Source organism: Phlebotomus papatasi, chromosome 2 (genome assembly GCF_024763615.1).
Source record: "Phlebotomus papatasi isolate M1 chromosome 2, Ppap_2.1, whole genome shotgun sequence".
Taxonomy (NCBI): Eukaryota; Metazoa; Arthropoda; class Insecta; order Diptera; family Psychodidae; genus Phlebotomus; species Phlebotomus papatasi.
The window spans coordinates 2,443,770-2,464,766 of NC_077223.1; the positions used below are offsets into that span (position 1 = coordinate 2,443,770).

Consider the following 20,997-nt stretch of genomic DNA (forward strand, 5'->3'; position numbering starts at 1 on the left):
AATATAGGTTACGAAGGGCACAAAAAAGACATTTTTGCTTCTCATTTTGTCCGCATGGTGGCCGATGCATATATTTTGTGTTCAAATTTCGAAATTGTGGGGAAAATCAAAGCAAAGACGCTTTTTTCATTATTTTAGAGTTTCTTAGTGTGATACTTCATAAGTTTTCTTCGCTTTGTACGAAAAATTATTTTGAAAATTCGCAAATGAGTTTGAATTTTTCGAACATTAACAACTTTTCTGGAAATAGAATTCCAATAACCTTTTAGCTAAGACACTATTGGAGAATAAAACTCCGGCTGTGAATGGTATGTAAGAGTAAATCGTCTTTATTTGTGAATTATTCCATCGTTCTTCACATTAGATTTTAATTGCAAATTGTTTTGAAAAAATAAAACACAAAAAAAAACATTTCAAAACCACATTAAAATAAAAGAGGAAAAATAAGAATATTTATTATTTAAATTTTGTTTGGATGTCATGCTGTGAAAAGGGTTTTTGTAGTCTCAACTACTGCATAATGTCATATAATAAACTATATCCTGTGACGGAGTTACATGTTAATGTATTTTCACATACTTTACAGTAGTCAATGATTCCTTTTTTTTTGCCTTCTTCCATAACCAAGAAAATATTCTTGTTATGTTCCTCTGAATAAATATATGCATCTTTTATAACAATTTCCATTTCATGCGAAATAACATTTTTATCACCCAATGTGCTCAGAAAACGAATTTTCTTTTGCCTTTTCCACCAGTCTTCCCGAAAAACTTTTTCCCCCTCCTCACCTTAATTCAGAAAACTTTTTAGCGACTTTAAAAACATTTTTTTCCTCCAGACAATATCTTTCACCTTGATTCTTTCTATATCGTCGCGAAAAGGGAAGGAAAAGTTCTAAGATTGCCGGAAGAATGGGGGGGCTATGGGATGTGTTTGTCTGATTCTCGACGGGGAAATGAATCATTTTCATTTTCAACATCCGTATGAAGATTGAATTGGCGCGAAAAGCACATGGGAGACGGGTGTATCAATTGTGAGCCAAAATTCCACACTATCTAAATGGCTTATCATATCCTGTCGACACGTGATGACAGGGTTTAGTGCATTTTGCAAAATGTTGTGAATCACAGTGCGACAAAATGCTTCCTTGTCATCATAAATTGCACTATGTTCATGGATATTTGCACAATTATTTCAACATTCAACACCAAGAACCATTCATATTTTCAAGCAGGATAAGGAATTTTCCAGAATTTCTCAATTTTCCTGACATATGGTGTGAAAAAGGATATGGCATTATATCTGGGAATTGAGCACATTAATTGAAACGGTAAGAACATTTCTGGGAACATATTTACGGAGGGAGTATAGAGTAGTACGTACTACGGATACGGAGGGAGTATATTCGAATCCGGAGAACTGGCATCTTAAAGTCAGAGCTTTATCATTTAATCATAAATGCTTATTTGAGATTTATTTACCTAGGCCGTAGCCGTAGATCTGTATTATAATCCACCTATTTTTTTGAGGATTAAGATATCTTAAGGCGAATCAGTTCTAGGTAACGTTACCTCACGTAAATCAATCTTAGGATCGTTGATATGAAGCTTATTATACTCAATAATCCTCATAAAAGACTTTATGATTACTACTCGTAAATCTGTTCAGAGATGCGTAATGGATTCAAGAAAAGAAGTGTATGCAACACAATCCAAAAGAGAATCCTACTCGTAACGTGATCTTAATCTTAATTTCCTTAGCGACGACACAACGCTTAGTCGAAAAAACATATAGAATGATGGAAATACGGTACTGTAGCCTCAACCTTTCCGTCCAATACAGTAGAGTTCCTCAAATTTGAACATTTGAGGGGTGTAGACGACATTTCTCACTCCTCAAATTTGAACAATATTTTCAAAAACGTAACAGAATTCATCTAAAATTCACTTTTCCTAAATTAAGGAAAATAACTTCAGAGAATTTTATCAATTGAATTTGTTGATAAGTAGGTGGAATTTGTTGAGAAAATTAATATAATGCGAAGCGCATAATAACTTTTGTTTGTAAACATGTTTTCAAAATTGCCTGTGAGAGTGAGCGAGATAACTAGATCTAGATTTCATTCACTCTAATTGAAATCTTGAAAACATGTTTACAAAACAAATATTATTGTGCGCTGGGCATAATACGACAATATGTAGGAAACACCAGAGAAAAATATTTCTAATTCAGACTCCATGCAAAATTTCTTTTCCATAACCTCATATTTTACATTTTGAATGCAACCGTCGTTCAAATTTGAGGAACTCGACTGTACTAGACTGTTCTTAACTGTTCCTATCAAATCGATCAGTTTCATCAACCGGTCACGAACTCTTTTCCGATTTCAATAGATATAGCTTAAGCCCTTTACACAAGAAATAAATAAAATCCTTTTGTAAAGAAAATTTTCCCAATCATTGTAGGCAGAAACATTTAAATTTTACATAATTTTTTACAAAAATTCCTTCTAGTGTGTAGAATTCAGTAAAGAAGATAGATTGAATGTGCTGAAAGCCAGAGTTTGACTCAGAATATCTGTTTAAAAATATATATTGTACTATTTACATAAAAGTCCATTGATGTCCGAATGGCTCTGGCACACCTTTTATATCAGGAAAATTTCATGAAATCGAAATTCAGATCCCCTTGTTTCTAAAACAATTTATACATGTCTTTTTCCATCCTTTCCGACTCTTCATCTTCTTTCGAACGTTTTATTTCGAAAGAGTGAAATAGACATGGGCAAAACATTTGAAAAAGAAAAAGAAGTTCAATTTAATGAAATTGTCCCGATTTATAAAGTGTGCCGGAGGCTTATAACTCCGGCACGCTTTTTAGATCAGGAAAATTTCATAAAATCGAAATTCACATCGCTTTCTTTCTTAAAAGCTTTACATATGTATGTCTTTCGTACTCTTCTTCTTCCTCTGAATATCACACCAAATTAAGTTTAGTTGAATACAAATTTGAGACCGAAAGAGTGGGATATACTTATTCAAATCTTGTGAGAAAGAAGTGGATGCGAATTTTGATTTAATGAAATTATACCGAGCTAAAAGGTGTGCCGTAGGCTTAAGGACTGAAATTGAATTTAGAATTTTCAAAAAAGTGATTATACGTAGACTTGTATTGGGGCAGGAATATTGAACGCCGTTATGTTTTTTTTGTTTTTTAAATAAAGTGAAGACTCAGCCCCATGTTAACTCCCGAAAAACTTCGAAATTCGAACAAGATATACTTCAATCACAACGTGGTCGAAACGAGAATTAGAATACCTTTTATTTGTTTTTCGAAAATTATCTTCGAATGTCTTTTTATTTTTGAGGAAAATCGGGAAAATCCCCTTGTCAGCGTTCAGATTAAATATATTTTATTTAGAATCTGAAACTTAGTCATGTCTATAAGTCAGATATGTGCAAGAACCGTTGAAATCGAATAACCCTTTAAGGACGATTGAGTCACCGGTGACCCAAAAACAAAATTTTTCCTACGGTCTTCGAAAGTTATGTTTTACTCTAAAAAGTTAGAAAAAGCGATTTTTTCTGACCCCCAATTTTTTACCCTCTCGTCCTGAAAGGGATAAACGTCAAAATAAATTTGTTCTGGTAGCGTTTCGACCATTGGACGTACATGTTTCAATTAACGTTTATTCGTTTTCCAACGGTACTTGCACGCCTCTGCTATAAATATTTTCCGAATTCCGGTGGGTGCTGTTAACAATGGAAAACCGATAAGCGTTAACCCCAGGCGGTCCTCCAGCTCTATATCTCGGCTTCTGTATGCCTGAGGTACACAAACAGTGCCGTTTCTATATTGCGGCAGACCAGCCTTGGTTGGATCAGTTGCAGTGAATGTGTATTTATATCGATAGATATCTTTATGCCGAACTCGTTTCTGTACCAACCTTTCTTGTTTAGGCGGTTCATTGTCAATGCATTAGGCATTACTTTTTTCATCCGTTCACTGGAATAATTCGACACTTCTGCTGAAAAATATGTAACTGTCGAGTTTCGAACGCGAGACCTCACAGTCATAGAGACACTACTCTACCAACTCCTCCACTGAGGCTCATGGTTGTTGATAAATTACTTAATGGTTATGAACCGACATAAACATAAAGGAATCGATGCTGGTCAACATCCCGAATCAAAGTCGCGAATAGGTAATAAGCCAGAATCGGTCGAAAGCCAGAATGCTCAAAATACCGTAAAATCGAAATTAAGTCAAATCTTTGGGTCAAAGGTCAAAGGGACATTCTGTATTTTGGGAAAAGAACATAGGAACTTTCATGACTACCATGTGACTGTCATTTGACTATCATTCACAAAAGCCTAACTTGCAGGATGTCAACGGATTTGATTATAACGGATTTGGTTATAAACAAGTTTATACGCTTATACACTTTAGACGTAGAGGTGTCAGGCATATGATTCCAGCGAAAAATTAACCCCACGAAGTGTTGGATTTTAAGGATATTCGATAACTTTGACCATTCGGAATTTCGACACATTCGGCGTTTTTGAAACTTTTGGGATTTCGGAATATTCGGAATTTTGGTTTTCGGTATTTCAGTTCATTTGGGATTTTGGATTTTCGGTATTGGGGTGTTTTCAAGATTTTTTTCTTTTCCGTATTTTGATTTTGTTCGGGATTTTGGGTTTTCGAGAGTTCAGTCCATTTGTATTTAAGCTTTTAGATTTATGGTCCATTTGGAATTTTGGCTTTTCGGTATTCTGACTCATTCGGGATTTCGGAATTCGACACAATTAATCTCAAAATTTACTAAAATCGGCATACGCCTTTGTAATATTGAAACTTCGATGTTAACAAGACAAAAGCAATTGTGCTTAGCACTTTAGCAATGAAGGGTGTCTAATTGGATTTTCAGTTTAACAATTACATATTCATAATTGAAAATGAGAATATCCTGTGCAAAATAAACACCGGAAGAAGATGCGTCTGAAATTACAGTAATCAATGTTTGTTAAAGACTCTAAAATGCGTAAATATGAAAAGGACGAAGAGGAAGTAAATGTAATTGAATAAAGTGAGTGTGAGGACAGGGTAAAACAGGTGAATAAACAAGGAAAAGCTGAGTATATTTTTTCTCCATAAAACAGACCCCATCCATTGAATGAGACGAAAAATTCCCGGGGAAATTCGATATATAACTTGCGCATAAAATTTAATGATTTTAACCAAAATCCAGGGGTTATCTCGCCTTCTTACGTCACAGACATTTATTTTTCCCGACAGAACCACTCACAATAAAACTCATCCTTGTGCCTCTTTTATCAATTCATTTTCCTCCGAAAGAGAAGCAGAAAAAAAAGGAAAACATTCCATTTCGCCTTGATAAACATAAAAGTTAGTGACAACACACACATCGAACTTCATTATTCTATCGCAGAAAGGAGTGAAAAAAAGCAAAGGAATTTTGTGGCAAAAATAGAAGAATAGAAACCGAGATATCAAGAGAGACAATTTCAATTTGAGATTGCCATCGTGGCGCTGAAGCACGCAAAATTTATTTAGATGTGATGGAGACATTCTGAGAAATATTCTCATATCCTTAAGATTGCCACGAGGATACGCTGGGCAATCGTGAAAAAAAAACATTCTCCAGAGACAGAATGAATGGGGATTTTATTGAATTTCTTGTGGAAGCAATTTGTCTGAATGGAAATAAATCATATCAAGAAAAGAGGGGTTTGGCAATTCTTAGCGATGCATTTCCACTTCTCATCGTACATTCGAAACTTACACTTTATGAACGTTCTCTTGGAAAGCTTCAAAAATAAAATGAACCGGAAAAATCAATGGATCATCTCGTTTACTATCATACATAGCTTTTCTCAAACATTTAACTTCCATAAAAATCCATTCTATCGCAGATAAGTGACGTAAAAATGTCATAAAATCCACTAAAATCCTCAGCATATCGAGCAAAGTTTAAATCTCTCAAAAATAAAAGGTACTTGATAAAATATCTAAAAACATGTGGCTAAGTGAATAACACTTTGTTGAACGTTCGAAATTGTAGGAATTCATTTGGCTTGAGCGTTCTGCTAAGTGTCTCTTTTGCGTTATTTCTTTCAGTGGTTGTCAAAATCCGGAAAGCAACATTCCAAAAACCCAAAAAAAAAACTGAAATTTTATGAGCCAAAATTGAAAAAAGTCAAAATTCCTAAAATCTAAAATACCAAAAAGCCAGAATTCCAAAGTGGCCAGAATACCAAAGAGACAAAATACCGAATGACCTGAAATCCTGAAAAGTCAAAATCCTGAATCAGTCAAAATACTGAGAAGTCAGAATACCAAAAAGGCGAAATCTCAAGTGGATGAAAATCCCGAAAATCCAAAATACCGAATGAGCAGAAGTCCCGAAAAATCAAGATCCCAAATGGTACGCAAAACCAAAAAGCGAAAATACTAAATGGACAAAAATTTCGAAAAGCCAAAATCCAGAATCAGCCAAAATAATGACTGAACCAAAATACCGAAAAGCCGAAATCCCGAAAAGCTAAAATACTGAAAAGCCAAGATCCTGAATGGGCTAAAATCTCAAAAAGTCAAAATCTCGAATGAGCCAAAATATCGGCAAGTCAAAATTCCGAATAAGTCTAAATATCGAAATGATTAAAACCTTCGAATGGGTCGAAATACCGAATGGTCAAAATCTCGAATATCCTAAAAATCCAACAACTTGTCATAAGGACATTTTTTCGGTGGAATCATACGCTGAACATTACGTGCTTTTGACCATTCAGGATCTTGACTTATTCTGGATTGTGGCGCATTCGAGATTTTAGCCAATTCATGATTTTGATTTTCAGGATTTTTACGTTCGAGATTTTTTTCAGGACTCGTTTTTTTATATTTTGTTGATTGATTTTACCCTGTCGAATTTATACGGAATAATCTACTAAATGAACCTATATTTATTCCACTCGGTTTTACAAAATCCTTCCAAAATTACTGAAATTTTTGACTTTCAAAAAGCTTAGGGCAAAAGCTACTTCAAAGTATACGAACGAAATGTATTTTGGTAGGGCTTCAAAACTCAAAATAATTTTAAGATCTCAACTATATTTAATCGAATGAGTAATAACTTCAAATTCAACCTACAGATTTTAAACTCTCACAATAAATTTGGTAAAAATTATAATATTCAGTATGAAGTAACGACTTATTGATTCAGAAATTCTGAAGTTCTGCAGAGAGGTCTGTAAGTAAGTCAGCGTCAATTGCAAGTAATGAATAAAAAGATTGGTTGGAGTCAGGGAAGAAGGAGGTAGTTTAGAAAATTCTGAGTTTTCCTGAAGCTTTTGGCTTAAGACTCCAATCCTTATTCAAAATTTACTAAGCTGCTCCCTTCTTTCCCCGACGCTTACTGGCTTTTTCGATTGTTAATAACACCTATCGGAATTCGGAATACATTTTTAGTCATAACTAAGTTTCAGATTCGGAAAAAAAGTTTAATCCGAACGCTTACAACCGGATTTTCCTCAAGAATAAAGATATTCGAAAATTTTTTTCGAAAGCCAAATAAAAGACATTTCTAATTCTCGTTGAGACCGTGTGGTGATTGAAGTATTACTTGTTCGAATTTCGAAATTTTTCGGGTGTTAACATGTGTCTGAGTCTTCACTTTATTCTAAAAAAAAAAGCAATACAACCTCGTTCAATATCCTTTCTCCAATTACAAGTCTACGTATAATCATTTTTTTAAAAATTCGAAAATCTATTTCAAGACTTCGGCACACCTTTCAGATCAGTCAATTTCATGAAATCGAAATTACCTTTTCTTTCTCAAATGTTTTGCAATATGTGTATCTCATTGTTTCGAATCTATCTATCTAATGTTTATCTCATTGTTCGAAAGAATGGAATAGACATATGTAAATTATTTGAGAAAGAAAGGGATCTGAATTTCGATTTGCTGAATTTCGACAGCGTTATAGAGAAAATATTGGATACCGTCGTTGCGGGTGACTTTGCACTCTGCTGTTCGTGAGACTTTCATTAATTCTAGCACTTATTGATAGTCTTCGCCGATCCGGTTTACCGTGTCAAAGTATATAGGGATATATTATATTATAAAATATTTTATTGAGCTACTTTTTGTACATTTACAAAATAATTACATTGTAAGTGTTCCAAATCATTGATTTGCTTCAACTTTAATACATTGTTAAGAATATTTGAATTGTATTAAGAGATAAAAGATTAAGAAAAAATAAATTAAGCACAAGGTAATATGGTGCTTACAGATTTAATGCGAGACAGATATGTATTTTATACAAATGATACTGTTTAAAGTGCTAATTGACTTACAATCGAGTGGTGGGAGGTTTTGCATTGCAGAAGAAAGTTATCTTTAATCTTAGAAATTTGGTTTTGCAAAAGAGGAGTTTTGGCAATCTCATGAAGTTTGATTGTAGAGAAGTCCCATGATTTCTTGTAAATAATTTTTAAGAATTTATTTTGAATAATTTGAAGCTTCTTTTTGTGCGTTCTAGCACAGACTTCCCAGATGGGACAACCGTACAGAAGAATACTGCGTACAATAGCAATATATAATAACTTTTTATTGGGAGTGGAGAGTTTCGATTTTCTATTGATTAAAGGGTAAAGTATTTTGAGTGCCTTTAATGACTTATTTATAGTATAGTTAATATGATCTTTGAACGTTAGCTTAGGATCCAAAATCATACCAAGATATTTAATTTCTTTAGTCCATTTTATTTCCATGGAAAAGTTGGAAAAGTAAAAAAAAAAAATAATAAAAAGCATGGAAAAGTTTCCAGGGATATGTTGTGTACTAAGTAACGTAGAAGGATCCTCAAAAGCATACTCGTAGTTTCAGTAATAGTCAATAAAATGCAAATATAGGTATTTTGCCAAAAACGGCTCTGTGAAAAAATTATCTGATGGTCTAATGCCAAAAGCGGTTTCAGAGTAGTAAATCGCCCAAAATATTTTCTAAATTTATCTGGCTAGAATAATCCACTTCGATTTTGTTCATTATTTTTATTAAAATACTTTTTTTCACTATTATCTTCGTAAGAATGCATGATTTGAAACTTATACAATTTTTTGGGAACTTAAGATAAAATGACCGAGATCTACAAGATGGTATGATCGCCATCTTGATTTGACGTTTCTGTCCACCATTTTGAATAACTGTCAAAACAAAAATGTCGTCCGATTGAGCTGAAATTTTAGTATGTTCTAGCTGATGTCAAGGCCTTTTCAGAACGTATATAAAATCCAAACTACGTCAAGCGATTGTCTGGATACAGGGGCTCGAATTTAAAATTTTAACACTTTCATGAATACACAACTACGGGGAGCTTCTTTTATCGAAACCATCACAAAAAAGACAGCACTGTCGTTAGGCGATGAAATCTAACAAACAATCAAAAAGAAAAGTAATGTTTTTGTTTATATCAGCGTATTATTTGAGTATTTGAAAAACTGTTTTTGCAAAGATGAAGAAATAAAAAAAATAAATTAATGCACTTTTCATTTATTTTTTTTTAAATTATGTAATAGTAAATAAATATATAAAATAAAAGCCTCAACCATTTTTAATGGTTACTGAGGCATTTCGTTTAGGTTTTAAAATTCAGGACTAGAAAATAAAGACAGCCAAAATATGAATATTTCAAAATTTTAAACTTTGATCCTCTGATCCGCTATATCTAGGTAAATGCTTAACGTACACGGGAACGTAGATACGTTATGAAAAGGTCTTGACATCAGCTACTACATACTAAAATTTCAACCCAATCAGTTTTTTAAAATGGCGGACAGAAATGTCAAATAAAGATGGCGACTACCTCAACTTGAAGATCTCGTGCATCTTACCCTTGGATGTGAAGATCGTCATTGTCGTTTATTTCAGAAGTTTTTGATTTTAGCATTTATTAAGAAGTCCAAGGTCACCCGCACCTTATACCAAGTGCAAGCCTTTTTCTTGATTTTTTTAATATAATAAAATTTTATAAAATTAATGCTGGTGGCACAAAATTCATTAACAACTAAATACAAATAATTTTACCCATTCATCCCCCTCTTTTCACTTTAACTATCCACTTTTAGAGGGTAAAGTTGAAAAAGTCACCCGCAACGACGGTACATAAATATAATATCAATGATCCTATGATTAACTTATGTGAGGGCCCCTTAAAATTCCTCACTGATATCTGGAAGTGGTTCGCCTCTAGACTCTATAGATCTCATAATCGTCAAAAAAAATGGGTGGATTATATTGTTCTCTCTGCCGAGTTGAAGTAGTGAAATAAATTGCACTCTCCTTTATGCAAACAATTTGTTTATATTTCACAAATTATTCACAGTTTGGGAAAAAATGCAATTTACCATGGCAGTTTTCAACAATTCAGCACGCCATTCACTACAAGATCCAAGAATTTTATTTTTCATATTTTTACAAGTCTTTTTCGCTTTCCTCCTCAACGGCATTTTGAGAGCCAGCATATCTCCTCACAGACAGAATAATTTTTCGTCAATTTATGAGAAGAGGCTTGTGTTGAAGAAATTTCATTTTAATGTGACTTTACGATGGGAAAAACATGTGAAAATCACAGTTTATTAATGTCTCAAGGAGCCTCCATGAGCTTTTGTGTTTGGAACGACACCATGCCAAGAGCATTTACGAGAGAAATGGAGGTTAATGCCTTTTTCTGAATATAGTAAAATTTTATTTGTCAAATAACTATAAGGAAAATGACTGGGAAACTTTAATAAATTATATGGCTTCAAGAGTGTCAATCTCTAAAATTCTAAACAAAATGAGTGAATTACTAATTACAACAAATTGAGAACAGTTGTCAGTGCCTCTTTTGGGAGAAAACAGTGCCATCATACGGAGAAATAGAATACCAATAGCAAGTGAAAGATTATGTCATTTTGTTGTAAACCATTTTATAGTGAGAACAGTGCATAAACGTTCTTCATTCTTTTCTCGTCAATATGAAAATCAGATCATTATAATCAAATGTCAGTATGATAATCAAATCTAATAGAACACAGATCTAGTTTTAAAATTTAAAAAGAAAAATTTTAGGCTATTCCAATGAAAGATGAATATATTTGCTTCTTTAACAATTTACTGTTCTCAAGTTCTTCTACATAATCAACTTCTCTTCGTATTGGTTCCTGTCACGGCTATTTATTGATTTTAGAACAAGGTGAGGAATGAGAAAGACAGTCAGGACAGAAACCAACACAAAGAAAAGTCGATAATACAGAAGCATATGAGAACAGTGAAGTGCTAAAAAGCCTATTAATTTTCCAAAGAAAAGCACCGTAATTCAATATGAGAAATCAGTGTGGGTCTTGGGTAATTAAAAATTTAGTTTAATTAATCTTCTTCAAAATTTTAATTGAAGTTTTTGTGATGTGGTTTAAGCAAATCAAACTTTTAAGGTGTGTTTCTATTTTGAAGATTTTTTTTTGAAAAATCTTGAAGAAGATTAAATAAACTTAATTTTTAATTATCCAAGACCCACACTGATTTGTCATATTGAATTACGGTACTATTTCTTTGGAAAATGAGTAGGCTTTTTAGCACTTCACTGTTCTCAAATGCTTCTGTATTATCGACTTTTCTTTGTGTTGGTTCCTATCTTGATTGTTCTTCTCAGTCCTCACCTTGTTCTAAAATCACTAAATAGCCATGACAAGAACCGACACGAAGAAAAGTTGATTATGTAGTAGAAGCACTTGAGAACAGTAAATTATTAAAGAAGAAAATATATTCATCTTACATCATAACTCAGAAACTTTAAGTCAACTGCAAAATTAGTTTTGTTTTGGGGGAGCTTTTAAGATAGGTGCATTCTGTTTGCAAATGTATTTAAATTCAAAGTGAAAACAAATAAATTCAAAATAAAAATGTCAGTATTTTGCTTCAATAGCACCAGAGATTCAGACTAAACATTTCTGGATAGCAGAATTTGAGTCTTTTGTGGACAGAAATATCATGAGTTCTCTCTACTGAGCACTTTCCCGAGATTAGTTTTCCACACCACAGATTTCTAATTACTGTTCTTCATTCTGGAAATAATCGAATGTCGACCTACATACAATTTCCTGCTTTTGCTTTTTTTCTGACTCAATATCCGTGATATCAGGCTGGAATTCTATGAAAGAAACAGAAAAGGAATGCTCAAGACGTCCAGAAAAAAAATATGGATTGATCAGAAAAGTCTTCAAGATGAGTACTCTATCCAGTGACCGTACTCAAGGAGTAATGTACTAGTGTGAAAATTGTGCAATAACATTTTCTTTGCCCTTCCTCAACTTAACTGTTGACAGAGAGAAAAATGTTCCCGAAAACAACTCGTAAAAGTCTAGTATTTTTCTCTGCCACTCTATCCTCATGGGGTTTTCGTCCTTTCTGTATAAATGGTTTTAGCGGGAGGGGTATGGGTGTCTCTTAAGTTCAACATTGAAGATGGAACATATCCCAAGTTGGTTCTTTGAGTAAATAAAAAATGCAGTGGTGAGCAAAGTTTTCCTGTTCACATTTTCCGGAAGACAAAAAGCACTTCCTTTGGAATGTTTTGAGGACTCAGCAGAAATATACTGCAATTTCAGAAGTGGGAATCTGCCCCAAAGTCACATTGTTTGATAAGAAAAAAAAATGGTTAAATCATCGAAAAGCTCACCTTTGTCATTGGGATCGAACTCTGCCTCGAGCTCCTCCTTGGAGGGTGGTGGTTCAGTTTTGGACTCTTCGCTGGCACCATTGACGGCAGTGGAATCTCCCTGTTTCATGGCTGCTCTAACTTTGTGTCCACGAAAAACTGCTTGTATCTTTGTGGCGGCCTCAGCTGAAAAACAGATAAATTATCACGTTTACCACCTTTATTCTCCAAGCTTCAATCAGATAAACTGCAAAAAATTTTCGCAATTTTTCATCTTCCTTAAAATTTTCAAATAACAGGGTGATGGTCTAAGTTAGGTCTGCTTCGCAGAAATCGTCAATTTTTAGATAATTTATTTTGAAGAATTGTACGCATTGGTTAAGGTGTTACTCCTTTTAGTAGTAGTTTAGTAGAAAAGATGCTCACATTTAGCGCATTAAATGAACATACTTTTACCACTTAACTGTTCTCAAGTGTTTCTGCATTATCGACTTATCTTTGCTTTGGTTCCTGTCACGACTGTTTGGTGTTTCTAGAACAGGATGAGGACTGAGGAAAACAGTCGTAACATGAACCACCACAAAGAAAAAATCGATAATGCAGAAGCTCTTGAGAACAGTTAAGTGCTGAAAAACAGGGGTGACATGATGATTTCTCTTCAATAGTATCGACTGTTGATTGTGGAAATTTAAACTCTACCTGTACCTTTCACAGCTTATACAAGTATTTACCAAAAGTCACATTTTGTCAATAATTTCGCAACAAATGGTCCAATAATGGGTAAAATGTCTACATTCACATATTCTGTTTTTTTTTAGGACAAAATTGTCCTTCCGGTGAGCATCGGTGAGGTGGTTTAATCCAAAATTAAAACACTCAAGGTTCCAGAGCTTTCGACACTATATCGTGTCTTCTTCAGTGGTTCTTGGTTAGTCTATTATCTTGGATATTGTCACTATTTTTGTCTAAATTTACGTTGATCAGATTGGAAACAACAGATGGGAGCTATTAATGTACAAATCACAAAAATTATCACTAACAATTTTTCTGTCTTTTTTCTCTGCAAAACTGCTTGGTACTCCTTTTTTCCAGAGCTTTTGACACTATATCGTGTCTTCTTCCGTACCAAGCCGTTTTGCAGAGAAAAAAGCCAGAAAAATTTTTAGTGATAATTTTTGTGATTTGTTCATTAATAGCTCCCATCTGTTGTTTCCAATTTGATCAGTGTAAATTTAGACAAAAATAGTGACATTATCGAAGAAAATAGACTAACCAAGAACCACTGAAGAACACACGATATAGTGTCGAAAGCTCTGGAACCTTGAGTGTTTTAATTGTGGATTAAACCACCTCACCAACGCTCACCGGAAGGACAATTTTGTCCTGAAACAGCAGAATAGAAGTCTTTCCGTCGGTTTCACCTACCGGAAATTACATTCACATAAAATAATTATCCATAAACCGTAAACCGTATTATCCATAAATCCTTTATCCGTATGGAAAAGTTATCATTCTATCCCTATTACCCAGAAAGAAATAGAAATATTACCCAGATTTTCCCTTATGTAAGCCAATATCTCGGAAATTGACCTCAATCTTTCCGAGAATCGACAGGCGTGGGCAGTTAAACCTATAACCACGACCACGATAAGTGGTTAAAAATAAATGAAAGAATAAATATTTTAGTGACGTGAAAATTATGTAAAATTACATCGAATTGTAACTCATTTAGGATAACTTTCTGATTAATTTGTCACCAAAATTTTAAAGATAAAATTTTGAGTATAGCCATAAGTAGGAACTTTTTTGAGTAGTTTTACCACTTATGGCCAATGCTCTTAAATTCTTAAAGAGTGAAGCAATTAATCAACTTCGATATTGCAGCTTTGTAGGGGAATGTGTCCATGCTTTGTATGATCCCAATGACTAATTTTTTTCTGTTTGTCAATAAATGGGATTCATCGCACACGTATTATAAAATACTAGGGAAAATTGCCAAGTTTCAAAATGTATTGCTGAGTTCAATTATTCAGAAACATAGGAAAAAAGTATAGGTGCTTTCCTCTACATACACACAGCTTGTCACTTTCCCACTAGGTAGGGTTGGCACACATTGTACATCGTCATAATGACAAGGATAAGACTTTTGGCTTTAACTTTAACGGCCGGTTTCCACTTAAAACCAAGTTTGTAACTATATTTGAATGGCTTTGAAGCTGTTTATTGGCAAGTAAAATACTCGTTCTTCCGAACATAACCCTTTTATGACGACCTAATCATTGTCACAAATCCTTCTCAGCCAAAGTCTGAAAAATATAGTTCAGATCGCCAAGGCAAGATCCCCTCTTCCGTCAGTCTTTAACCGAAAATTTCAACTAGAGTCCAGGGCTCCTCGCATGGAGGTGGAAGCAGGGAATGGGATAGTATTAATTAATACTCTGTCTAGACCCTTAAAGCCCCTAGACCTTTCCCCTACATATTTAAAGTAATATTCTTAACTCTGAATTAAGGGGTTTACGATTTACGATTATGAGACATAAAAGGGGTGTTGTCGGTGTTGCAAAGCATCTCATGTTTTGCAAAATGCTCGATGCTATATCTCAAAACTACTTTTACACAATTTACCACGTGCCGGTTTATAACCGATAGGAACCAATCCATAAATCACTCAAGAGATCTCCAAAAATAGCTTAGGAGAAATACAGTTGATTTTTGGAAAACATCTGTTACCGATTTATAACCGGTTGATAATCGATTAAAACTAATTCAGTCTTGTCACAAATTCTACCAACGAGCCTTTCCAATGAGCTGTTGCATGGCCCCATTCGGTTGTAAAAGATGATTTTTGGAGCCTTAACATTTGACCTTGAAAAACCGTTATTAGAAATGATTCAACAGTAGTTTCGTATTTGGACGAATGTCCAACTGGGTAATCTCTGAAACATATCCAAAATTGAAAAAAAAAATCGCACGTGTTGTCGAGCAATCCCAAAAAACATAATTTTGGTCCAGGTAAATGAAGAGAATGGTAATGGTCCCAGGGTCGACTTATGGAAGGCGGGGAATGGGGTCCACCGACGGTTTCAAGTCTCTATCTCTAATCGTTTGGCTACTAGGCTTGGTAACGGCCGGTTCGATAGATGGCGAAAAAGGGAGGGACACACGGATGGTCAGACTGACGAATGAACAGACGGACGGACAGATGGACGGACAGACGGACGGACAGATGGACGGACAGACGGATAGACGGACGGATAGACGGATGAACAGACAGGCGGACAGACGGCGAACAGCGTGGCAACATTTCTCAGAAATCGTCTGAAAAACGGAGATATGATGAGAAAAGTAGCTCTCATGGGGTGAAATCGAGAGATTTTTAAAGATCTAGAGATTATTTACCCCCCAAAATCGTAACAATATTTCTCATTACAAAAGCAAGTACCGTTCATTTTCGTTACCAGGATTATTACATAAATTTTCAAGGTTTCAAGTTTCGGTCAGTGAAAAGCTTCTTCGCCGTCGTTGTAAAATTAAGGTGGTGTAAAGTTACCTATTTTTGTAGTACTATCATGGTAATGATTTCGTCATCAGAACGTCATTTTCAAATAGTACACGTGAAAAGTAGACAAATTGCAAGTTTGAAAATTTAAAGTAATTATTTCAAAGCTATGTAAAGGCATTTCAGTGAGGTACGAATAATCTTTATTTTATCCATTATTGTAAAATTTTCCTACTTGGGTATCTTATCTTTACATGTTTTCTCTCTAAATTTTATTTCCATTGAATGCAATTCATGATCAATGGTAAACGAGTTGAAAAGAAACTACCCTATTCTCCACGCCAAATGTGACCATAAGTTAGAACTTCGCCCTACACTGTGTCGCCACATTCTTCTTCAGTTTGGATGATGGCGCAAAATTGACCAATTCTGATCACAATCGCAAATGACTAATGAGCCACAGTCTGACATCCTACAAATTATCTCACATTCTTCTCCGGAAATCCACCAGAAAACGTTTTTTTTTGCTGCCACAAGCAAAAAAAAAACAGAATCATAAATCTGCAACGAGGTGACCCTCGTGATAGAAATAAATCTCGATGGTAAATAAGTTCTCTAAGGTAATTTCAATATTTATCATTGACCAGAAAAATTACTCTCTTGTGCTTCTATTTTCAACCATCGCGTTCATCACAAATTGGGGTACTTTTTTGCCACCACGAGGGAATATCTGATGAGCTAGAAAGACTTTTGAGCAGAAATAAGAAAGTTTTTCACCCCAAATTCCTGGCTCATTCTCCATTCATTCTCTCTAAAATATTTCTGGCTAGATTTATGGCTCAGATTGACGAAATTGCCTCCCTTTGTTGTGGTTTTTTTTAAGTGATTTCTGCCACCACAATAACAATTCCCAAAGAATTTCAATGGAAAATCTTGTTTTCTTGAGAAACAGCGGAGACGCCTGGTGAAAGCTCCATTCAAGTAATTGGATTATTTTCAATGCTGGCAAATTTATTGGCGAGAAATGATAAAATAGCATTTGGCTTTGATTTTATACTTTTAATAGAATGAATAAAAATCGCGAATAATAAAATCCGTTACATAAACATTTCTATTGAAGTGACTACAATATTTTATGGAGCTTTTTATGGTGATTTTCCTTCGTTAAAATATTTATACTACTGAAAAGAACTGAATTTTTCATTTATTTATTTTATTAGCTTGGCAAATAGAGTTCAAAGTTTTGGTGTAAATAAACTATTTTCAATTGTGAACTTTTCCAAATGAAGGTCAAATGGAAATCATGTCATGAAATATTTGCACATTGCATTCATGCAAAATTAGAACACTTTATGCTTTCTGACACTTTGAACAGCTTTCAAGGAGCTTTTTATTTATTTAGCTTTTAGAGAAAGACTGTCTTCTTTTCTAATAAAAAAAAATAAGGAATAATAAATATTTTTCGGTAGTAAAAAGATTATTATTATTTTCAGTAAATAACGACGGGAATTAAGACTGGAAATAACGATTTATTACTTCAGAAAGGAAATAAAATTTATGATTTTCTTCTTAAGTATCTACTTATTCCGGATTTTACTGACTAAATTCATTAAAATACTAATCAAAATTCTTCGGTCTAAAATATTTTATCACTTTAAAAACAGAATTAAAATTTATATTTTTAATATTTCCAGACATTTTCTAGAATCACAAACTTTTTCATCGCACTTATAAGTTATTACTAAAATCAATAACCTGTTCGCATACAAAATATGATTATGCTGGTACTTTAAATAATGAAGTGCATTTGGAATTGATTGGAAAATGCAGGAATATCCAAATAGCTTGGAGTTATGCTCTTAACAAATAGCGTGTACTATGAATTTTATATCACAAGCTTATTTACACATTAATCTTGTAATGTTCATATCCCATTAATGCTTTTATCTATGATTGAGTCATTAATTTAAATGGAACATAGCGTACTAATAGGAGTGCATATAATACATGGCAAAATATTAAATGGCAAACAGTTTGAAGTATGAAAGACTGTTTAAATACGTGTTTAATTGCGAAAATCCCACAGAGAAAAAGTGGAGTACTATTCATTGATTGTTATCATTCTACATCCTGCTTTTCAAGTAGTCAGATTTTGTCATAATTTTGTTAATTTAAATCCTCTGTACCATCTATTTTAAGTTTAAAGTGAAATTTTGTTATATTTTCCTCTTGGAAGTTTTTCAAAATAAAAGATTTAAACGGCTATTCACAGAAAATTTGTTAACCAAATGGATAAAGTTCTTATATATCGGAAAGGTCTTTGAATCTGGATACAGGTGACATTATTTCAAACAAGGTTTAATTTGTTATTATACCAGATTTTCAACCAATTTCAACGTTTTATTTGAAATTCTTTTATATTCCCAAGTAGCAAAAACTGATCCTCACGACAAAAATTTTAGTAAGTATGACGTATTGATTTAGTCACAGTGAGTCTTTTAAGTCATATGACAGCAAATAATAAGGAATCATCAAGAAGGTCAAGAAGTAATACGATGTCAGACTTTCCAACCGAGAATTTTTATGGTTTCGATCAATCTTAAGAAGAATAATGATTGAATTGGTGATGTTGGCAATGCCTGAGGTGTTGCTTGGTACGCCAAATACGTTTCTCATTATTATCAAAAGATTTTGTAAGGTAGAGTACAAAAGAACAATAACATTTATATGGACCTTAGTTAGAAAGGTATTGGATGATTTCATATAGCTTTCTTTCCAAATATTCGTTAACCCATTCAGTCAATGTACCAGAAATACTTGAGATAGAAAATTCATATTTTGGGATTAGTTTCCTACAGATTAATAGATGATTTTTTTGAAAAGAATTTTTTTTAATCCAATATGAGGGTGCGGGGAGCGGTAGTCAAACACACATTTTAACGGTCACTGAATTTAAATTCTGTACATTAATCCATTACAAACTCTATTGATTTAGAAAATTTAGATAGAGTAACTGTCCAAGAAAACACATTGGCAACCAGAATTCAAATCAGGAAAGAGGATGAAGGCCAATTTTTTAACAAATTCGATGGGATGTCGAATTTTCCGTCCGTCATTTTGAGCAAAAATTTTGTATGACCTTTCGCGAAGCAAGAAAACAATAACAAAATGTATTTTCGTCTCTGTCAGACCATTTTTCCGAAGTAATTGAAGAACTAAAGTTACTAAAAATCCATTCCCGACAGCAATTCGGACAAAAGTTGCCCAGGAATAAATCATCTAAAATCACTCAATTTGCGTATGATGTATAATACCATGGTAAGGAATGGGCTAATGACAAATTGCCGATCCTCTCTACAAAGTCAATACTACAATATTAGTAATATTCCCGTCGTATTTTGGTCACGGCATTACTCAAGATTGAATTAATAATGTTATTGTTATTTTACGGTTCTAAAGTTTACTCTGCCATGCAGTAACAAAAGCGACTCCAAACGACGGTCTTTTTCCGTACAAAAAATGACGCGCCAAAAACAATGCATTTGGCGTCCTTCTCCACCGCATAAGTACCAAATCGACGTACACACTTTAAATGAAGACGTTAAGTACACTTCACAACTTTGTATTGCACTACCACCGTAGACACTATTTTCTCAACAATTCTTCACATTTTCTGTCGTTTTCTACTGCGTTCTATGTAAATTTCTATAATGTTTCCCTAATTCAATACTCATATTTGCGAAGATTTTTGCCGTTCGACTATTGCTGAATGAGCCATCTCATATGTCAAAAATTTTCCAATTTAATAGCAACAACACAAAAAAATCTTTTAAAATTTGCACTAAATATTTAGATCTTTTCAACACAAAATTCAACACAAAAACACTTCCATGACTCGTTGTTCTGATCCTTGTCACGCAGTGCTACTTGGGTTTAACAAGGTTCTAGCACATTTGGAAGAAATGCGAAATTTTGAAGCTAAAATCTGGAAAGCCAAATTCCGGAAGTCAAAAATCCCAAAAGCCAGAATCCCGAAAGGGTCAAAATCCTTAAAGCCAAAAACCCGAATTCTTAAAAGAGTCATAGTTACTCACATGATTGCACGCGCTTGCGAGAGACAAAGATTGTTCTCCCTATAACTTCGTCCTTATTAGGATTTTTACCATTGGGGTTTGTGGATTTCGGAATTTTGGATTACCAGGATTTTGGCTTTTAGGGATCTTGACTAATTCGGGATTTCTATCCGTTCGGGATTTGGCTGACACCGGTTTTGGCTGTACACTGGTAAAAATAAAAGGGTCACATTGACCCTTTTCAACAAAAATGGATCATATTTGATGATTTGAAAGGTTCACTTGAATCTTTTGAAATTGAAACTTGAATCTTTTGAAAAAAAAACTTAAATTCGAAGTTCGAAGGGCTTATTTCTTATACGATTTAGTCAAATTTATCAAGGTGATTGCATTGGTCTTAATAAAAAAAAGCACATGATTCACAAGCATTATCTCCATAAATTATTTTCCTTTTCTTAATTCATTCTATAAATGATCTATTATCAAGCCTAATAGGTTGTTTGTTCCATAACGAGTTTGAGTATTTCAAAAAGTCGGAACGTTTTGCTATCTTTTTTATAATATTAGGTTGTGTTTTATGATTAATAGATTTTTACTGTCCAAATTTAAAGTTTTCTTTTTTTTTAATTCGAGTTCCATCTCAAGGCGCTCCAAGGCAAGATTCTGAATTTGATTCAGCCACCCTGACCTAGGTCTTCCCTGAGGT

At 33.8% G+C, this 20,997-nt stretch overlaps 1 protein-coding gene across 2 annotated transcripts in view; it reads right to left on the reverse strand.

Moving 5' to 3' along the window:
* Positions 1-20,997, reverse strand: part of LOC129802155 (uncharacterized) — a 123,804-nt gene that overhangs the window by 43,531 nt on the left and 59,276 nt on the right. For both annotated transcript variants that reach the window (XM_055847754.1, XM_055847753.1), the window contains exon 3: positions 12,741-12,905. In XM_055847754.1, the coding sequence (XP_055703729.1) occupies positions 12,741-12,905 (165 nt within the window). The remainder of the gene's footprint in view (positions 1-12,740; positions 12,906-20,997) is intronic.